Source organism: Colobus angolensis, unplaced genomic scaffold (assembly GCF_000951035.1).
Source record: "Colobus angolensis palliatus isolate OR3802 unplaced genomic scaffold, Cang.pa_1.0 Scaffold325, whole genome shotgun sequence".
Taxonomy (NCBI): Eukaryota; Metazoa; Chordata; class Mammalia; order Primates; family Cercopithecidae; genus Colobus; species Colobus angolensis.
This window is the reverse complement of record NW_012116544.1, coordinates 1,036,800-1,058,220: the sequence shown is the minus strand read 5'-3', so window position 1 is coordinate 1,058,220 and position 21,421 is coordinate 1,036,800. Positions and strand designations below refer to the sequence as shown.

The following is a 21,421-nucleotide window of genomic DNA, read 5'->3' as shown; positions in this document are numbered from 1 at the left end:
GCCACTGCACTCCAGCCTGGGCGACAGAGCTAGACTCTGTCTCCAAAAAAAAAAAAAAAAAAAAAATCCACAGGACTATCTGTTATCTTTAAGAGATAAAAAGAGGTTGTGAACTCTGCTCAAGTTTCATCCTGGATGTGGAAAAGGACAACTGCCATTGGTTTTAGAAGGATAGTGATAGAGAAAAATAAATTTGCCTTGATGATTGCAATATATGATCCATTTAATCAATGCCCTTGTTACCAGTGTATTTTCAATATACTGTTACAGAAAATATAAAGGGTAATACAATATTATTTTTCTAGTTAAAATCTTATTATGGAGGTTGAGGAAGGGTGGTCTATTGCTATTCAAAAGTGATTGTTGCAGAACAACTTAACACTACCAAACTATATGCTTAAAAATGATAAGCCATGATTACAATCACTGCACTCCAGCCTGGGTGACAGAGCGAGACTCCATCTCAAAAAAAAAAAAAGAGAGAGAGAGATTTGAAGGGCTACTATGTGGAAGATGGACTCTAACTTTACTTGTGATCCCAAAGGTAAGAATAAAGACGGACACATTGAAGTCTGTGGGAGACTGAATTTGGCTGAGTGTAAGAAGAATGTGCAATGGTGAGGAAGTTGACCAGGAAACAGCGATCTCCCTTTCCCCAAGGCTTTCAACAGGAGCTGAGTGGCCATGCTTGGGTACTGGTGCAGAGAACTTCTGTGAATCAGGTAAGGACTTCAAAAGTTGCTTCCAAATCAAATATCCCATCCTGGATTGTCCAACCTTTTCCCCCTGTCCTCTTCTGAAGAACCCAGGGACGCACATCCCAATGCCTACAGGACAGGGAGGTAATGTGCAAATAGGGGCTGGCTTGGTGAAAAGAATGCATGTTCCTTCTGGAGGAGGGTCTGCTGCTCAGTTCCCACTGATTTATGTATTTACTTATTTTTTCAAGGCAAGGTCTTGCTCTGTCACCCAGGCTGGAGTGCAGTGATGCAATCATGGCTTATCGCAGCCACAACCTTCCAGGCTCAAGTGATCCTACCACCTCAGTCTCTCAAGTAGCTGGGACCAGAGGCATGTGCCACCACCTCTGGCTAATCTTTTATTTGAGACAGAGTCTCCCTGTGTTGCCCAGGCTAGTCTTGACCTCTTAGGCTCAAGCCATCCTCACATCTCAGCCTTCCAAAGTACTAGGATTATAGGCGTGAGCCACCATGCCTGCCCTCATCCCACACCGACCCCACCACTGATTTTATTTGAAAGAATGTTGACATATATTTTGAACTTTCAGAAAATATAAAAATTTAGATTTTCACCTGAATCCTACTGATATTAACCTATCAGCAAAATTTTAGTACAAATCAACCATTATGTTGCCCAAATACCTTAACAGGTGGAAACCAGTTTGTGAGCTCTGTATACCAAGTCAGATTATTTCTCTTTCCTGGTTCTTCTTCAGCTTTACAGAGCAGTGACATCATCTATAAAAAATGGTAATCTTTTTTAGCTTTTAGAAGTGTGTAGTTAGCCTCTTTATTTTTATTAAAATATTTTGTTTTATTTTCCTTGGAATTACAGCCATCAATATGTGCACACAAAACTCATACACAAATATTTCATAACAGCATCATTCATATGAAATAGGCAAAAGGTGTAAACAGACCAAATGATCATCAACAGATGAATGGATGAGAAAATGTGTCATATTCACACAATGGAATATTAGCCATAAAAAAGAATGATAAATGATCCATGCTGCTACATCGATGAAGCTTCATTATTAAGGGAAACCAGCTGGACACAAAAGACCGCATGTTGTAAGAGTCCATATATGAAATGTCTGGAAAGGCAAGTCTATCAAGACAAAAAGTATATTTCTGCTTGCCTGCAGTTGAGGGTGAGAATGAGGAGTGATTGCAAATGGGCACGAATTATTTTGGGGGATGATGGAAATATTCTAAAATAATAGAATATTTTATTCTAATAGATATTCTATTATTTTAGAATGGAATGGATAGATAGAATGGAATGGAATATTCTATTCCATTATTCTAAAATAATGGATGCACAAATCTGTGAATATATTAAAAGTCATTGAGTTGTACATGTTAAGTGTGTGTATTGTATGATATGTGAATTACATCTCGATAAATCTGTTAAAATAAATATATGCTAATTATAACAAATGAAACCCAGTTGTTGTCTGAAGAAAAAGTTCTCAGTCTTCCCACCTCCTTCCCATATTCAACACCCCTCAACCAATAAGCAGCATTGCCATGATCAGTTTGGGGTGAACCTGTCCCTCCTTTTCTTTATGCTTGTGTAACCACACATATGCACCTGTGTAGATTTCCCCCACCATTCATTTTTTGTAACAGAAATAGGGCAACACTACGCAAATTACTGGGAACCTGCTTTGCTCATTGACCTCTGGCTTTGGGGTGCGACCCTGGCACTGGGTAGCTGTCTAACTGTGTGAAACGTACTGAAACCTCTGTGCCTCAGTGCCTCTTCTGTAGAATAGAAATGAAAATGGTAACTACCACACAAGGTTACTGCAAAGATTAATTGGGTTAAGATGTACAGAATTCTTAGACTAGTGCCCAGCACATAGTAAGTGCAATGTAAGTTTTAATTACTACTTTTCTTTAATGGACCAGTTAATCTTTTTTTGTTTGCATCCCTTTGGAAAGCAACGTTTTCTTTCAAGATTGTACATGGTATTTGGTGGCATTTGCATTAATTGTATGTAAAGTAAGACCCAGTAAGATGATAGGGTCTTAAATATTTTTAGTGTTTTCCTTAACGGTGGTATGCTCTCTGAGTGAAGGACGAGACTATTGTACCCACCACTTTGATGCAATTCTTTTAGGTGGTATCTGTCGCCTGTTAGACTGTGATTTTCTTTGGAGTCAGAGATTTTATTTTCTTCATTTGTTTCAGGCAAAAGGAAGGCACTCAACAAATGTTTGTGTTCCAGTAACACTAACTAGCATTGCGTGAACATCTACCATCTGCCAAGCACTTTACATACATTGTGTCCTTAATCTACAAAACAGTACCACAGGATAAGCCATAATAATGTCATTTTACTGAAGGGAAACAAAGGTGCAAGCATGTCAAGAAAGCTCTTCAAGGTCACAAAGCTAGTAATGGCAGAGCTGTTTCCTCTGTACTATATTATGACCCCTTAAGTGGATACGAATCATGTTAAATGTTTCTTGTTTTATTTCCTGTGATATGTAGAACACGGCTCATTGCTCAGTAGATAATTTTTGAATGAGTTGATAAATAAATGCATTTTCTTTTTAAATTTATTGTGAGTAAAAACAGCGTATAAAGAAATAAATGTTAATACATGAAGTATACTATGTTTGAGAACAATGTAAAACATCAAAATTGTCTTCAAGGAAATTAATACTGAGTTGAGTCAATGAGACACATAAATGGGGATATGTGAGCATTATATGAGGAGCTCAGGGAAGGGAGAGACTTGAGGTGGTGAATATGGTAAAAGCTCTAAGACAGAGGAGTCATTTAGTCTGATTAGTGAAGGACTGGCAGGATTTGGGTGAAAGCAGAAGTGTGCAGAATGCCAGGATGCAGAGTCACATGCACCAAGGGAAGAGTTGTGTCCCGAGGACACTGAATAGATTCACTTGATTTAGGCAGAGTACGGGGAATAGAGAGAATTGAGGGCTCAAGGCAAACCTTGGTTTTTCAGTCAGTTGATTTTAATTGCCACATTGGGGCCCGGAGGTCCCCAAGGTCATACCTGGTAAACAATTTTCCCCCGACTCCTCTTAAGGAAGCCTTGGTAATGCTCCTGAGGCAGGATTGCTGCTGCGCCCAAGGGTCAGGAGGTGGTTTGATAAGACACCAGTTCCTCCGGGCTGAGTTGGTTTGGGTGAGCGAGCGAAGGTGCCTGGGGGAGGACGCTCCTGCCTGCTGGGCAATGGGACTTGGGCAGTTTGGCCCTGCCCAGGGAGGGAGCCTCTGTAACCATTGCTTGTCCAGGACAGGAGCCCTGGGTAAGTACTGACTGGATGGGCTACTCTGACTTCATAGCTAAACATCCAGAAAACCAGAAATATTTCATTCGGCAATTAGTATGAGGTCCTTCTGTGTGGGATCCCCAGTCTGAGGAAGTAGAGCTATTAAATTCATGCAAGAACATATTTTATCACCAACAGAGTCTTTCTCTGCCACTTACTCACCCAGCCATTCACTCAACTGAATACAGCATGTCAAAAAAATGCTTTTTTTCTCCCCAACTGCATACACTTAGGGAAATACGTTTATTTATGTAAAGTGTGAAGCTTAAAATCATTTTCAAGTTTCTTCTAAATCTCAAATTCTATGATGCCAGGGCTCTAATATGCAAAGTAAATTATAGGCCTCAGTGCCAGGAGACAAAGAATGGAGCAATGGTCAGAGCTGTGGAAGGTAAATCCAGGAAGACTTTTTGAAGAACTAGATGACGGAAGGGAATCTATCCTATTTGGAGACAATGTTCTGTGTGGGAGTCAGAGTTAAAACAAGCTACTTCATTCAGTCTTTGTTAATACTTAATTCAGTCTTTGTTAATTAAGCTTACTGAACTCAAACCGTAGTTTTCTGGTCTTACACTGCAAAATGTGGGTTATTATTAAGTATTTTACAGAAGCGCCTTAAAGATCACCCTAAAGCCACATGGGGTATGATGAGATACTGTGTGATTCCTCGAGTGAGAGGAACAGGGTCGGGCGCATCTGCAGAAGAGGAGGATGTGATGGAGGATGGGTGGAAGGATGCTTTGGTGCCTAGTAAGTTTTGATAGTGGGTTTAATCTCCCAAAAACTAATAAGAGAGCTACACATGCAGGTATAATAAAAGGGTGAAATTAGATTCAAATTTAAGGATGAATGTTCTACCAACGAAGATGTTTCAGAAGGAGTTTGTAGAACCCCCTGCTTCCCTCAGACAGAGGATGACATTTTCTGGCTTGAATGCGGCTCTATTGCAGTCAGACAATATCATTAAATTAGTAGACTGGCATGAAGAATATGAAGAATATAGTACTACATGCTGTTGAAAATAATTTAAACATGATTTCTGATTTCAATAAGTGTATTATTTTTAGAGGTCATGCCTAGACACACAGATGTACACACAGACACAGACACACAGAGATGAGCACAGACCAGGCATAGTGGCTCATCCCATTGCTTTGGGAGGCTGAGGCAGCAGGACTGCTTGACCCCAGGAGTTCAAGACCAGTTTGGGCAACATAGGGAGACCCAGTCTCTACAAAAAATACAAAAAATTACCCAGGCCTGGTGGTGCATGCCTGTAGACCCAGCTTACTCAGGGGGCTGAGGTGGGAGGATCACTAGTGCCACTGCACTCCAGCCTGGATGACAAAGCGAGACCCTGTCTCAAAAAAAAAAAAAAATGCAAAAAACAAAACCCAGAGAGGTGAGCACAACCATTGATCTTTGTAATGCAGAAATTCATCTGTATCAAATATGCACATGAAATGCAAGAATGCTTTATGCATGCCAAGGGGATAAAAATAGGGATTAAATTTTAAACAGATAATTTAAGATTAGAAAAATATCAGGGTTGGATGGGATGCTCAAAACCACCTAACACATCTTCCGGTTAATGCAGGAACATTTTCACATCATCCTGAAAAGTCAACTTTCACCCTCTGAATGAGCAGGAAGCTTTCCAGTGACGGGAATATCACATTTCCAGGCAGCCTATTTTTAGACTGCTTCATTTTATTCAAGTTTTTTTTTTATTTAATATCAAGCCACAGTCTGCTCTCTTGTAAGTTTTGCCTGTTGGCTCTAGTTTTGACCTTTGTAGAAGAACAATGCAAGTTCATCACATTCTCCACATGAGATCATTCAACTTGCATACAGGCCATCAGGCTTGCCTTTGAGACTTCTGTTTTCTGATCTAAAAACTCAATTAAAATGCCTAATTTGATAAATATGCTATTCTTAATTACCCTGAATTGAGCATTATGTATTGTATACATCTAAATATCTCTGTACCTCATATATATGTACAATTATTATGTGTCAATTAAAAATGACACATAAAACACCTGTTTCTCAGGCAGGATGTTTTCAGATGCCTTATTGCTTTTTATTGTCCTTTGATCCTACGATTTTGTCAAAGTTTTAATCCAAGTCTGATGCCAAGAACATGCAAAATACTCAAACTTCTGTCTGACCAGTGCAGAGTGTGGGCAATGTATATATTTTTTTAAATGAGAGGTTGTGCAGAGACCATCTGTGAACACCTAGGGAAGGCGGAGATGAAAACGAGTCAGTGGGGACCACTTACATCAGCCTAATGTCGTTTTCTTTCTTTGCTGAAATGACAGCTTTGGGAAACAGGAAAGGATACGGATGTGTTGAAGCTATCGCCTTCATTTGAGGAATATGGAACTCAGCAAAGCTTGCATAGCATGGTCGTTTCCTTCAATATTTGGAGGACTGTCCGTGGGATGGGGGTTTGTGCTTACTCTGGGTGCTCCCCTGATGAGACCTTCCCCACTTCTCCGCGACATGCCTGCGACCCTCCACGGAAGGCTGAATACCGCCCAATATCCAAGCTGGTTTGATCAAGACTTGCCTTGTGGTCAGACTCTCCTGGGTTATGAGACTTAGGACCAGGAAAGTGTCCGAAGCCCAACATTGGTTTCACGTGATTCTTTCAACATCTGCTGCTGAAAGAGGAAAAGAGCTTCCAGGGAGTTTGTGAGAAGAGTTTTTGTTTTCGCGATTACCAGATACATATATGAAGCAGACCCCAGCAACTGGGCCCAGAGGGAGGATACAGAAAAACTCTAGGAGGGATTGGGGTGTCTCAGAACTGCAGCAACTGGTCCCTGAGTGTAGACCTGTGGCGAGTGCAGGGAGGGCATGCCAAACCGTGAGGAACTAGGGAGTCACTAGCCTCAGGGAGCACGAGGTTTAATGCAGCGTTTCAGGTTGGCGTGGCATGGATGCTACAGTTCTACAGATCAGCCTATTCTCAGCAGGACCCAGGGAGTTAGGAAGCAGGACATTTCCTTCAAAGAACGTACTCACAAGCAGGCAGGCAAGTCCCAAGGCCTTGGTTAGGCAGAAGAAAACCAATAGGATGCAGCGGAGATAGAAAAAGGTTTAACCTAGACACTGCGTGCACATTGGGACTCTCTCCTGATGCACTAGATCCCAGATAAAAGGCACCAGACCCCAGGGAAGCAGGACTACCTCCACATCCCGCTTTCCAAATACGACTGGCACTGCAGCGAGATGTCATGCATTTCTAAGGACCTGCCAAAGAGCTGGTGCAGGTGAATGCCTGCATGAGCCAGGGACTTAATGATCAAGCACTTTCATGTGCCAGTCATTGTTCTAGGCACTGAAATTGTAACTGTGAACGAGACAGTCCCAGCTCTGCTCTCTGCAAACTCTAGGGTGGTGGGATAGGGAAACAATTCAATCAGAAATTAAGGTGAACATGGTAAATTGTATAAGGGAAAGTACAATGCACCATAGGGTCATAGAGGAAGGACTCATTTCAGGCAAGAGAAGTCAGAGAATATCTCTTAGAGGAGACTTTCTTAACCTTAGCCCAATCGACATGTTTGGGCCACAGATAATTCTGTGTGTGTCCTCGAGGTGGGAGGGCTGTCCTGTGCATTGTGGGATGTTCAGCAGCACTCCTGGCCTCAAAGCACTGAATGCCAGTTGGATCAGTGAAAAATGTCTACAGACATTGCCAAATGTCCCCTAAGGGGTAAAATTGCCCCGGGTTGAGAGCTGCCACTTCAGGTAAAGTGACCTGGAAGCTGTGGCTTGAATCAAGTGGGAGGTAGAGGCTGATGACCAGTTTTCTGGTTTTGTAAACTGTAGAGTTTGCTGGCGCCCTTCCCCTGGCACACAAGGAGCAAGGCAGTTTCTTGCGGGAGGGTGATGAGTTCGGTATTGGACATGCTGAGTTTCTGGTTCCCAAAACTCATCCAAGAGGAGATGATCAGCAAGAAGGTGGAGTTTTCACAGGCAGGTTTTGTTTTTAACAGGCAGGTGCGGTGAGGCCAGCAGATTGGGAGATGAGTGGCATTTAAAAGGTGGTTTGTTACTCACAGTTCCTGAAAGGAGGGGGCATGACGGGCTATGCAGGGCCATATGGTGAAGCACACAGTTAGGAGGCAGAGGAGCGAGGAAGCCATGGACGAGAGCCTTTGCTGTGGTTCCTCTAGGAAGGAACCGGTGAGGCAGGGGATGCCAGCCTCTGATGACCTGGCGGAATAATCTCAGCACACTCTGGGATATAAAGGCTGTCCCTTCCTGTCTGGTTCTTGGCCCTGTGATGATTAGCACAGGTGGACAGTGGCCCACAGTGTGAGAGCCCAGTAAAGATACTGTGAATTTTTGGCTGGGGTGTGGGTCTGGTTCATCGGTTTGCATGTGAGAGCTGTGCTTTCAGGCTAGCACTAGCACTAGGAATTGCCAGTCCCGGGAGGGGCATCCCTCTGGGGTCAGCAAAGCCTCAAAATATCAGAGCATCAGAAATACAGAAAATTCAAAGGCATACAGATGAACTATAGAAAATAAAAAGGTTAGTACAGATGAACCATAGAAATCCGAAGTTCAGGAGACAGATTAGAGGTAAAGAGACACATTCGGGTGTTAGTAACACAGTGACTCTGTGATTCAAGCTCTGGGGAGGATGGCGTTTCCAGGAGGAATCTGTAGAATGCTAAGAGAAGAGGGTCTGGGATGCAACCCAGAGAAGGAACCCAAACATGTAAGAGATGCACGGAGAAGGAGGAAGACATCAGGGAGGGAAGGGACGAGGTTTTTTATAGAAAGGGGCAGCAGTTAACACATAAAATGCCAGGACAAAGATGAGACCTGAAATGTCCACTGTGTTTTCCTATAAAATGTGATGAGGACAACATCCATATAGCAGTGGGCTGAATAGTGAGTGTGAGGGGAGGTCTCTGAAACGTCTACCTAGGTAACTCTTTCAATACACTTGTCTCTGAAGGGGAGGAAAGAGATGGAGCAGTAACAAAAGGGGGAATGGGGTGAAAGGGGATGTTTTTAATTGGAAAGGTTTGACCGTGGATCATTTCTCTTGAGCAAGAGCCACTAAAGAGAGAAAAGTTAAAGGTATACTGGCAAAACTGAATTATTCTTTTAAGCAGAATTTATTAATCTGATTTTAGTCATACAGACTCTAGAAAATTGCATGCTTCCGGAATTCGGTACATGGGATGGATAGATAATGAGTTAAGGATATTAGCAAGGCAATGTTTGACATGATGAATTGGGAAATACAAGTACAAGGCACATAAAGATGGAAGCAGGCGGCTGACAGAGAAAAAGGGGCACCAGAGCATGGATGAGGAAAAGGGGGCAGGGGCTTCCCTATGCAATTTCTTGGTTTGAGATTCTGAATAGGGGATCATCAAATGGTACAAGGGGCTGTGAGGAAATGACCTTTCCGTGTCTTTCCAAACTGGAGCAGTGAGGTCTTGTACTATGATTTGTATCTAGTCTGAGCCTGGATTTGGTAAAATTCAGCAGTCAGTGTGCACTGCAGAAAGGGGCACTGTGTTTTGTTTTTAGTCAGTGTCCTCCCACATAATCTTTGTCTTCTATGTCTTTAATGAATGGCTGTCAAGTTTGCAGTTTTGGTCTCTTCCATTCTATCCAACTGAGGTTTTGAAGCTAAGTTCAGTTTTCCCGGTTTCACGCTGTCTTATTATCTTACCTACTATGGTGCTGTTGCTTTAGGGATTCTTGTTTCACTGTAATGAAATCCTTTTGGATTACTGTCCTGTCATTTATCATATTAACTGTATTTCTAAGCTTTTGTTCAATTGGAAATATACTAAAAGTATCTATATGTCACTGTAAAACTCATTGATAAAAATATAGGTCAGGAAGGGTTGAAAACTTTGTGCTGCTAAACAAGAAGCAGGCTGGGCGTGGTGGTTCACGCCTGTAATCCCAGCACTTTGGGAGGCTGAGGTGGGTGGATCACGAGGTCAGGAGATCGAGACCATCCTGGCTAATGTGGTGAAACCCCATCTCTACTAAAAATACAAAAAATTAGCCGGGTGTGGTGGCGGGTGCCTGTAGTCCCAGCTACTCGGGAGGCTGAGGCAGGAGAATGGTATGAACCTGGGAGGCAGAGCTTGCAGTGAGCCGAGATCGTGCCACTGCACTCCAGTTTGGGCAATAGAGTGAGACTCTGTCTCAAAAAACAAAACAAACAAAAAAACAAGAAGCATTGCCAATGTATTAATGTCTTCATGTTGCATGGGAAACAAGTCTTTCTGGAACATTTATGTGCATTGAAGATGGTGCCAGCTTTAGGAATGTGTTCATTAATTCACTCAATAATATTTGCTGAGAACATTTTATTCACCAGACTGTGCACTGGAAGATGAGGATACAATGGTAAGTAAAAGACTCAGTTGCATGGAACTTAAAGATTACTGCTACAGACAGACAAGTGTTAAAAGTATGTGTAGCATATTCTTTGTAGCTTGCCGAATGTATCACATCCTTTAATCTCAATCCAAATCCTTTGAAATAAATTACTGTCTCTGTTTTATAGATAAGTAAACCGAGATTCACAGAAACAAAATTTCCCAGGATAGGTGTCACAGCTGGTCAGCAGTAGAGTTGATCTGCAGGGACTGATATGAATGGTAAAGTCTACTATGGTGGTCATTCAAAAAATGGCTTTGATGTATTGGTTAAGCTACATATAAATTACTTCTTTGCTGTTATTAATTTACAATTTATCCATCTTTTCCACAAGGGCATCAAGGGTGGTGTCCAAATGCCTTACCAGAGTCATTGATCCAGCGTAGATCCATTGATGATGACCTTCAGTCCAGTAAACTTAACAAAAAGAGGACAGAGTTAATTCGGCAAAAATTGTTCATATTGAGCATATTGTAGGCTCCTGTTCCCTTTTTTGCTTTCTGACGTACTTTCTTATAATCCTGTTTAGATTTTTTGTCATAAGAAATGTGAATTTTAAAGTAGAGCAAATTTTTATGCATCTCTCACTTTCAGTTTATCCAAATGTGTTGGCAATTTCAGGTTTCTTAGAAGAAATGAATTTTGATGAGATTTGGACGGATAACCTAATGTTTCATTCAATGAACTTCATTCAAAATCTACTGTGTGCCCTGAATTACAATAATATTAACACCTCTTGTGTAGCATAAAGAAAGACACTGCTTTTTTTTTTTTTTCTTAGTGTCGTGGCACAATCTTGGCTCACGCCAACCTCCGACTTCCAGGTTCCAGTAATTCTCCTGCTTCAGCCTCCCGAGCAGCTGGGATTACAGGTGCCCATCGCTATGCCTGATTATTTTTGTGTGTGTGTATTTTTAGTAGAAACAGGGTTTCTCCATGTTGGCCAGGCTGGTCTCAAACTCCTGACCTCAGGTGATCCACCCACCTCCACCTCCCAAAGTGCTGGGATTACAGGCGTGAGCCACCGTGCCCTGCTGAAAGATACGAATATTTATTTTACATTCATTATGTTAGCTACCACTAAGGAGCTCACAGCTCAGAGAGGGACAAAGACATACAAAAAGAATTCCAGTGAGTGTGACAAGTGCTAGAGAGAAACTGTACAAGCAGGGTTGGGCTAGAGAGGAGAAATCAACTCCTCTGGAGCAGCTGAGGAATGGATTTATCCCTTGAAGAGAGTGTGTATGTGCGTGTGTGTGTGGTAGTCCAGGCATCATGACACACCATAGGAAACATATTTGTTGCTAATTGGTTTTCTTTTCTTCTCCAAAAGGAGGGATCTACACTCTTCTCAGTCATTTGCTGGTCAGGCTTGGGGCTTCTTGGATTGTATGGGCTGACCGTAGTCGGAAAAGCAGGTGGGCACCCAGAGATCAAACAGGGCTCCCAGCCTGGTTAGGCCTGGTGGGTAACCTACTGAAAGAGGCTGCCTGTCAGACCAGGAAGTGGGGCAAACGGGAGCAACACAGAATAGTAATGCTACATGTTACGTCTGAGTCTTTTAAAAGCAGTTTCCACATTATTGCATTTGACCCTAATCTCAGTGCTGTGATACGTCATACCTACTTTCAGGCAAAGAAATGTTGGATCTAAAGGACTGGCTGGCCTGGCTGAAGTCCTGGAACAAACAGGCAGCAGGACTAGGATTCAAACAAAGGCCGTATCATTCCCAAGCCGGTGATTTCCACCCTGAAGAAGAGAAGAGAAAGAACACCGGACACGACAAACTGCACAGCAAAATAGATAATCAAATACATGATTTAGTATTAAGGGAATCCTGCGAAATAATGTTGTAATTTGTGCTCAGTATACGAGGTATTCCATTTCCTTCTGCGGTTTAGACGGGCAAAAGGCTATGGGAACTTTCAACACCAGTTTTGAAGACGGCTTCATTTTGGTGGGATTCTCAGATTGGCCGCAACTGGAGCCCATCCTGTTTGTCTTTATTTTGATTTTCTACTCCCTAACTCTCTTTGGCAACACCATCATCATCGCTCTCTCCTGGCTAGACCTTCGGCTGCACACACCCATGTACTTCTTTCTCTCCCACCTGTCCCTCCTGGAGCTCTGCTTCACCGCCAGCACCGTGCCCCAGCTCCTGATCAACCTTTGCGGGGTTGGCCGCACCATCACCGGTGGAGGGTGTGTGGCTCAGCTCTTCATCTACCTCGCCCTGGGCTCCACGGAGCGTGTGCTCCTGGTGGTGATGGCTTTTGACCGCTATGCTGCTGTCTGTCGTCCACTCCACTACATGGCCATCATGCACCCCCGTCTCTGCCAGACCCTGGCCGTCACCTCCTGGGGGGCGGGTTTCGTGAACTCCCTGATCCAGACAGGTCTCGCAATGGCCTTGCCTCTCTGGGGCCTTCAGCTGAATCACTTCCTTTGTGAGATGCCTGTATTTCTGAAGCTGGCTTGTGCGGACACAGAAGGAACGGAGGCCAAGACGTTTGTGGCCCGAGTCATAATTGTGGTTGTTCCCGTAGCACTAATTCTAGGCTCCTATGTGCACATTGCTCGTGCAGTGCTGAGGGGCAAGTCAATGGCTGGGCGCAGAAAGGCTTTCGGGACTTGTGGGTGCCACCTCCTAGTAGTGTTCCTTTTTTATGGCTCGGCCATTTACACCTATCTCCAATCCATCCACAATTATTCTGAGAGTGAGGGAAAATTTGTTGCCCTTTTTTATACTATCATTACCCCTATTCTCAATCCTCTGATTTATACACTAAGAAACAAGGACGTGAAGGGTGCTCTGTGGAAAGTACTATGGAGGGGCAGAGACTCAGGGTAGGAGATGAAAAAATGGGCAGTAAAATTTTCTGTAACAGCTCTTCAATCATAGATCTTACCCTGTTCCTTGGAGGGCAGTTGGTCAGTAGGAAACAGCCCTCAGTCATCCTCAGAATTGATTTTTATTTTTGTTTTTTTAGTGGGACGGAGTTTCACTCTTGTTGACCGGGCTGGAGTACAGTGGCGCGATCTCGGCTCACTGCAACCTCAGATTCCTGGGTTCAAGTGATTCTCCTGCCTCAATCTCCTGAGTAGCTGGGATTATAGGCGCCCACCACCATGCCTGGCTAATTTTTGTATTTTTAGTAGACATGGAGTTTCACCATGTTGGCCAGGCTGGTCTTGAACTCCTGACCTCAGGCGATCCACCCACCTTGGCCTCTCAAAGTGCTGGAATTACAGGCATGAACCACTGTGCCCAGCCGTCCTCAGAGTTTTAGTCCCTTCCTTGTTTAGAAACTGAAAGTAGGGATCTCTTAGGACTCTTTCTTATTCAGTGTCTATGATCATTGTGCAGCCAGCAGTAAGTGCTGGTTTGTATCACAACTTTCCAAAGGAACGAGATTGAGAAGAGGCTGTATTGTGTCCAGTTATGGAGAATGGGATGAGTTCTAGGCAAGACTGAGAGTGATAGAAGACTTAACTGGGAATGACGATGCCTTTCCAAGGTCAATGACTCCCAGCGTGGTGCCATGCAGACGCACTGCGCCCGAAGGCAGACAGAGTGAGTTCCCCCTGCTCTTCTAAGCAACTGCGACCCTGCCGTGCACCCTCACATCTCAGGGCCCATTCCTAAGGTCTCTAACAGAGGTTATTCATGTCCGATATTTGGAGCACATAAGGAGATCATAAACAGAGGTGCTTCATGGAGCATGTAGAGTTTCAGGTTTGGATGCCATTTACACCCTTGAAGAAAAAGACAAAATCATCAGGGTGGCATTGAGTATAAGGAGCATTGACTCTTACTAGCTGCACCAGGAGTCTCTGTCATGCCACTTGGTGCCATGGATAAGATATTTTCCATGCAAGAGAGAAGATAATAGAGAAGAAATGAACACACGCATAACGAGCCAAGAGGAACAGATATAGAAAAGAAGAAAGGATAAGGAGGAGTGACAACACTGAAAGCAACAGATTCCTGCGGAGGGGAGTGGTGGGAGGCTCAAGGAGCATGCGGCTAAAGTGTGAAGACAATGGGTACTGGAAGTTCTACCACTGCCACTTCATCCCACATACTTGGTTTCATATCAAAGTGTGGCATCCTTATTAATAAGCTTTCACAGTCTTGCTAAATTTCATGTTGAGGGAATAATCTTTTATTCTGATAACAATAACTAATATTTGTTTATATCTGAAAACCCTTTTTGCACAAAATGTTATTAGTCCTTACAGCTGTATTGTGAGAGTGAGTTTTGTTGTAGTCCCTATTTATTCACAAGAAACTGAGGTTCAGAGGGTTGAAGTCACTCAAGTTCACATAGCAAATATGGGGTGAAGCTGAGATCCGGGTTTCTGAAACCCTAAATCCAACCCTTACTACAACACCCTCCTAATTCTCTTTTTCTGAAAGGACATTTTTAATAGGGAAAGATTTAATTTGGACAGAAGGGTGGCTGGAGAGAGAATCAAGTGTCAGCTTAGTGTACTTTCATAGTTTTGCTTTGGTTAATTCTGGCCAGGGTTCTAGACTCTTCTGAGTTACATATTCGTTGGTCAAAGGGCATATTTCTTTTCTTTGCACAAAGCTAATGTGTCCTGTAAAAACAGTTACCATTTACTGAACACTTACTATGGTTATATTCAAGCACAGTTCAGACACCATGCTGTATAATATACATCACTGACACACTAAATTCTTACCATATGGAATGTAGGTACTATTTCCCTCCTCCCATTAGTTCTGCTGATCTAGAGACTGAAAGTTAGATAATCATTTTGGGTGATTTGCCTTAATTACTCCAGCACTAAATGGTGGGGCAGGATTTGAACCTGGCCTGTTTTATTCCAAATCCTACCCAAGTAGCCACTACTTCAAGACCAATTAAAAAATGTTTATTAGCTCAAGGAACTAACCTATAAATTGCCTAGAACAAATGATTTTTCTCCTGCATCCTTGTCTATCTAAGTCTAAATAATCCAAGTGTACATATTACCTAATGAAGAAAAGGAAACTATTTGAACGAGCAGGAATTTAATAAAATTGTTTTGTGGTTAATGTGTTCTTTTTTCATTTGGAAAGCAGAGATATAGCCTCCTAATTACATTAGAGGGAACATATCTCAGAGCTGAGCAATTTTAAGAGGTCACTGGTACAGTTGGGTACACACACCCATTGCTCTCACAAGTCAGGTCTTGTGCCAGGCAAATGCCATCTCCACGGGAACCTATATCCCTTGCACCTCCTTGGACCTTCTCATCCGTAACAGTGGCTAATTGATCATTAGAGATTTTTGTGTCCTCATAGCCCTCCTGGAGCCAGTGAGCGGTTCCAGGGTCCTTCAGTTGCCCATTTGAGAGAGGAAGTCAGAGGTGACTGGAGCCAGTGAGCGGTTCCAGGGTCCTTCAGTTGCCCCTCTGAGAGAGGAAGTTAGAGGTGACTTCATGAATGGAACAGAATATAAGCACCTTGGCACCTTTGTCTGTTAGAGCCCAGCTGGCTGCCATTTAAACCTGCTGCCATTCGTCCTTTACCTGCTAAACCACCTAAACAGAATTTTGAGCTAGAAATAATGATGCATGTAAGGCCTAAAACTGGGACATATTTATGGAAAGACAGGGAAATATCGGAGAAAAGAGATTGTGAGGATTGGTTCTCAAGAGAAAAAAATTAAATTGATGATTTCATAGAGAAGAAAGAACAAGAACTTAGAGACATTTTAGTGAATATCAGGGAAAGCCATCTTTAAGAAACTCATACAACCAAGTCAATAGCAAACAGCTACATATTTCTCTCCAAGCTCTGTTTTAGTTGCATCTCATAGATTTTGGCATGTCGTGTCTGCATCTTCATTCATATCAAATTATTTTCAAAATTTCTTTGTGATTTCTTCTTTGCCCCGCTGATCATTTAAGAGTATATTGTTTAATTTCTACATATTGGTGACTTTTCCTAATTTCTTTCTGTTATTAATTTCTAATTTCATTCCCTTTTGGTCAGAAAACACACTTTATACTATTTCAATCCTTTTATACTTATTGAAGTTTGTTTCGTGGTTCATCTTGGACAGTGTTGCAGGTGTACTTGAAATGAACATATTTTCTGTTGTCATTAGGTAGAATATTTGATAGATGTCTTAATTTAGGTCTAGTTGGTTCATAGTATTGTTCGAATCTTCTATTCCTTGTTGATCTTCTGTTTAGTTGTTGTATTCATTATTGAAAATAAGGGGCCGGGCGCGGTGGCTCAAGCCTGTAATCCCAGCACTTTGGGAGGCCGAGACGGGCGGATCACGAGGTCAGGAGATCCAGACCATCCTGGCTAACACGGTGAAACCCCGTCTCTACTAAAAAATACAAAAAACTAGCCGGGCGAGGTGGCGGGCGCCTGTAGTCCCAGCTACTCGGGAGGCTGAGGCAGGAGAATGGCATAAACCCAGGAGGCGGAGCTTGCAGTGAGCTGAGATCTGGCCACTGCACTCCACCCCGGGCGACAGAGCAAGACTCCGTCTCAAAAAAAAAAAAAAAGAAAAAGAAAATAAGGTATTGACATTATCTACTATTATTGTTGAATTGTCTACTTTCCCTATATGTCTGTCTGTTTTTACTTTATGTATCTTGTTAATAGGAGACATATGTTTATAATTGTTATGTGTCTAATGAATTGGCCCTTTTATCATTATAAAATGTCTCTTTTTACCTCTAGTAACTTTTTTTTGTTTTAAAGTCTATTTTGTTGGCTATAATTATAGCCATTCCAGCTTTCTCACAGCTGCTCTTGCATAATGTTTCTTTTTTCATCTGGAAACTTTTAATCTCTCTGTGTCTTTGAATCTAAAGTATGCCTCCTATAGACTGCATACAACTGCACATTTTAATCCAACTTTACAATCTCTCCCTTTTGATTAAAAGATTTAATCCATTTATTCTTGTTATTGATAGAGTTGGATTTTGAAGCAAAGCTTTGGCATCTCCCAGATAACTACCCCTCTTTTAGTTTTCCTTTAAGTTCTGGGATACATGTGCAGAATGGGCAGGTGGTTGCGTAGGTGCCCGTATGTCATGGTGGTGTCCTGCACCTGTCAACCCGTCATCTAGCTTTTAAGCCCTGCCTGCATTAGGTATTTGTCCTAATGTTCTCCCTCCCTTTGTCTCCCACCCCTGACAGGTCCTGGTGTGATGTTCCCCTTCCTGTGTCCACGTGTTCTCATGGTTCAACTCCCACTTATGAGTGAGAACATGTGGTATTTGCTTTTCTGTTCTTGTGTGAGTTTGCTGAGAATGATGGCTTCCAGGTTCATCCATGTCCCTGCAAAGGACATGAACTCATCATTTTTAATGGCTGTGTAGTATTCCACGGTGAATATGTGCCACATTTTCTTTATCCAGTCTATCATTGATGGGCATTTGAGTTGGTTCCAAGTCTTTGCTATTGTGAATAGTGCTGCAGTAAACATATGTGTGCATGTGCCTTTATAGCAGAATGATTTATAATCCATTGGGTATATACCCAGTAATGGGACTGCTGGATCAAATGGTATTTCTGGTTCCAGATCCTTGAGGAATGGTCACACTGTCTTCCACAATGGTTGAACTAATTTCACTCTCACCAACAGTGTAAAAGTGTTTGTATTTCTCCACATCCCCACCAGCATCTGTTGTTTCCTGACTTTTTAATGATCGCCATTCTAACTGGCTTGAGATGGTATCTCATTGTGGTTTTGATTTGCATTTATCTAATAACCAGCAATGATGAGCTTCTTTTCATATGTTTGTTAGCCATATAAGTGTCTTCTTTTGAGAAGTGTCTGTTCATACCCTTTGCCCACTTTTTGATGGAATTGTTTTTTTCTTTTAAATTTGTTTAAGTTCCTGATAGATTCTGGATATTAGCCCTTTGTCAGATGGGTAGATTGCAAAAATTTTCACCCATTCTGTAGCTTGCCTGTTCACTCTGATGATAGCTTCTTTTGCTGTGCAGAGTTCTTTAGTTTAATTAGATCCCATTTGTCAATTTTGGCTTTGTTGCCATTGCTTTTGGTGTTTTAGACATGAAGTCTTGGCCTATGCCTATGTCCTGAATGGCATTTACCCAGGTTTTCCTCTAGGGTTTTTATGGTTTTGGGTTTTACATTTAAGTCTTTAATCCATCTTGAGTTAATTTTTATATAAAGTGTAAGGAAAAGGCCCAGTTTCTGTTTTCTGCATATGGCTAGCCAGTTTTCCCAGCAGCATTTATTAAATAGGGGATCCTTTCCCATTGCCTGTTTTTGTCAGGTTTGTCGAAGATCAGATGGTTGTAGATGTGTGGTGTTATTTTGGAGGTCTCTGTTCTGTTCCATTGGTCTACATATCTGTTTTGGTACCAGTACCACGCTGTTTTGGTTACCAGAGCCTTGTAGTATAGTTTGAAATAAGGTAGCATGATGCCTCCAGCTTTGTTCTTTTTGCTTAGGATTGTCTTGGCTATGCGGGCTCTTTTTTGGTTCCTTATGAAATTTAAGATAGTTTTTCCTAATTCTGCAAAGAAAGTCAGTGGTAGCTTGATGGGGATAGCATTGAATCTATAAATTACCTTGGCCTGTATGGCCATGTTCACGATATTGATTATTCCTATCCATGAGCGTGGAATGTTTTTCCATTTGTTCGTGTCCTCTCTTATTTTCTTGAGCAGTGGTTTGTAGTTCTCCTTGGAGAGGTCCTTCACATCCCTTGTAAGTTGTATTCTTAGGTATTTAATTTTCTTGTTAGCAATTGCAAATGGGAGTTCACTCATGATTTGGCTCTCTGCTTCTCTATTGTTGGTGCACAGGAATGCTTGTGATTTTTCCACATTGATTTTGTATCCTGAGACTTTGCTGAAGTTTCTCATCAGCTTAAGGAGTTTTTGGGCTGAGACAATGGGTTTTCTAAATATACAGTCTCGCACCCACTGACTAACTCGTCCCAATGAGATGAACTAGGTACCTCAATTGGAAATGCAGAAATCGCCTTCTGCATTGATCTCACAGGGAGCTGCAGACTGGGGCTATTTCTATTTAGCCATCTTCGCCCCTCTCTCCAGCAAATGGATTTAAATACTGGAATGTGGTCAAAATGAAAAGAAGATGATAGAGGAGATGAACACACCCATTAGGGAGGAAGAGGGAAGAGGAGGAATCCAAGCCTACCATGAAGTCAGAGTATTCAACATGAAAGACACAGGAGTCTGGGGGTGCACGAGGTTTAGAAGAGGACAGTGGTGGGGTGGGTAATATTCCACTAATAACGTGAATAAGATGAGCAGCACAAAACTAACAACACAAGAAAATAAGAAAAAGAGCAACTGTAAGAGTTTCACAGGTACCAGTAGGCAGAAGCTGAAGGTGGGGTCAAGAAGAGAAGAATGGCGTGGAAGGAAGCAAAGTCGATGAAGCAGGGAGGGATGCAGTCACACCTGAGAAAGCTGGAGATCCCTGGGCTGAGCTGTCAGTCATCAGCAAGGCTCCCCGCCCTCAGGCTCTCCTGCTTCTTCTAAGAAACTTCCTGCTCCATCTGGACTCTGCCTCCATGGCCCTCTCAGGGGGCAGTTGGTTCTCCCAGACTACTTCATCAGTAAGGCCCTGGAGCTGGGGGAGTTTTCTACTGGCTTCTTTGATTCACTTGCAGATCAGTTTCCCACTGCCCTAGAGTGATGTCATGAGACCATTGTAGGTTCTAATGTTTTCATGCAATGCATGTAGAAAAATGACCCTCACAGGTTATTACATTGGCATAAATGCTTTATTATTTTTTAAAATAGTTGTAAAGAATGTTAATTCTGACATGGCATGGTTATTGGCAAATACATAAAATATTTCTCATGTCTGTCACAATTGAACTTTGTGAAATACATATTTTTTCATTTCTCTAACATTTTTATTAACCTAAGAGTCAAACTGTGATCATTACAAATACAATCTGCATCACAATGATAAAGATGTTAGAATCTTTTGTTCATCCTGTATTCAAAATCCAAAGTGTTTTTTACAGTCACAACACATCTCAATTGGAAAGTTCATTTTGATGAGATATTCTTGATGCCCACGTAGATTTCCTAAGAGTTACAGTCCCAAGATGACTTGAACACCAACTAATTTTCCAAACACACCATCAATTGTTCCAACAACTGAATCACTTTTTGGAAGTGAATTTACAGAGGAAAATCCCATCCCATTGCTGAGTTGCATCTAATTGTAAGAACGGGTCACAGTTTGTCTTTCTATTCACCGCTGCATGTTGTTAAAGTCCCTTGTAACTTTGGCGATGGTGAAGACAGGTGCTAGAAACTCACCCTTAGCTCTTGTCAACATGAGTTCTCACTTCTCCAGACCAACTATCTTAGGGCGGGAAAGCCAGTGCCAGTGGTTTGCGCTGATAATGAAACAATCAAACTCTTCTCCCTGCGGGTTGTGACATTTTGATTCCAACCAGCACTCTCGGGTGTTCCAACTGCTTCACATTTTCTACAGCCCTTAGGATGGTCAGCCATTGTCACTGTGGCTTCTCTAATGGCTTCATGGTTGTATTCCAAGGTGTATTTGATGTGCATTTTTGCAGGGAGAGTGATGGTCAACACCTTTTGGAGTGTCTCCTTAGATCCCCTTTGGGAAAGTGTCCATTTAAATCTTTTGCAGATTTTTCTTCTTTCAAAAAAACTTTTATTTTAGGTTCAGGGGTACATGTGCAGGTTTGTTGTATAGGTAAAATGCGTGTCATGGGGGTGTTGCATGCAGATTATTTCATCACCCGGGTAATAAGCATAGTATCCCATAGGTAGGTTTTGATGCTCTCCCTCCTCCCACCCTCCGCAGTCAAGTAGGCCCCAGTGTCTGTTGTTCCCTTCTTTGTGTCCATGTGTTCTTAATGTTTAGCTGCCACTTCTAAGTGAGAACATGCGATATTTGTTA

General features: G+C 42.3%; 1 protein-coding gene across 1 annotated transcript; it reads left to right on the top strand.

Moving 5' to 3' along the window:
- The first annotated feature begins 12,367 nt into the window (after positions 1–12,367).
- LOC105518646 (olfactory receptor 2Y1) lies at positions 12,368–13,413 on the top strand. Its single transcript, XM_011951726.1, has one exon. It carries the CDS (start codon positions 12,403–12,405, stop codon positions 13,336–13,338), a length of 936 nt encoding a protein of 311 aa, XP_011807116.1. The 5' UTR covers positions 12,368–12,402; the 3' UTR covers positions 13,339–13,413.
- Positions 13,414–21,421: the final 8,008 nt, after the last annotated feature.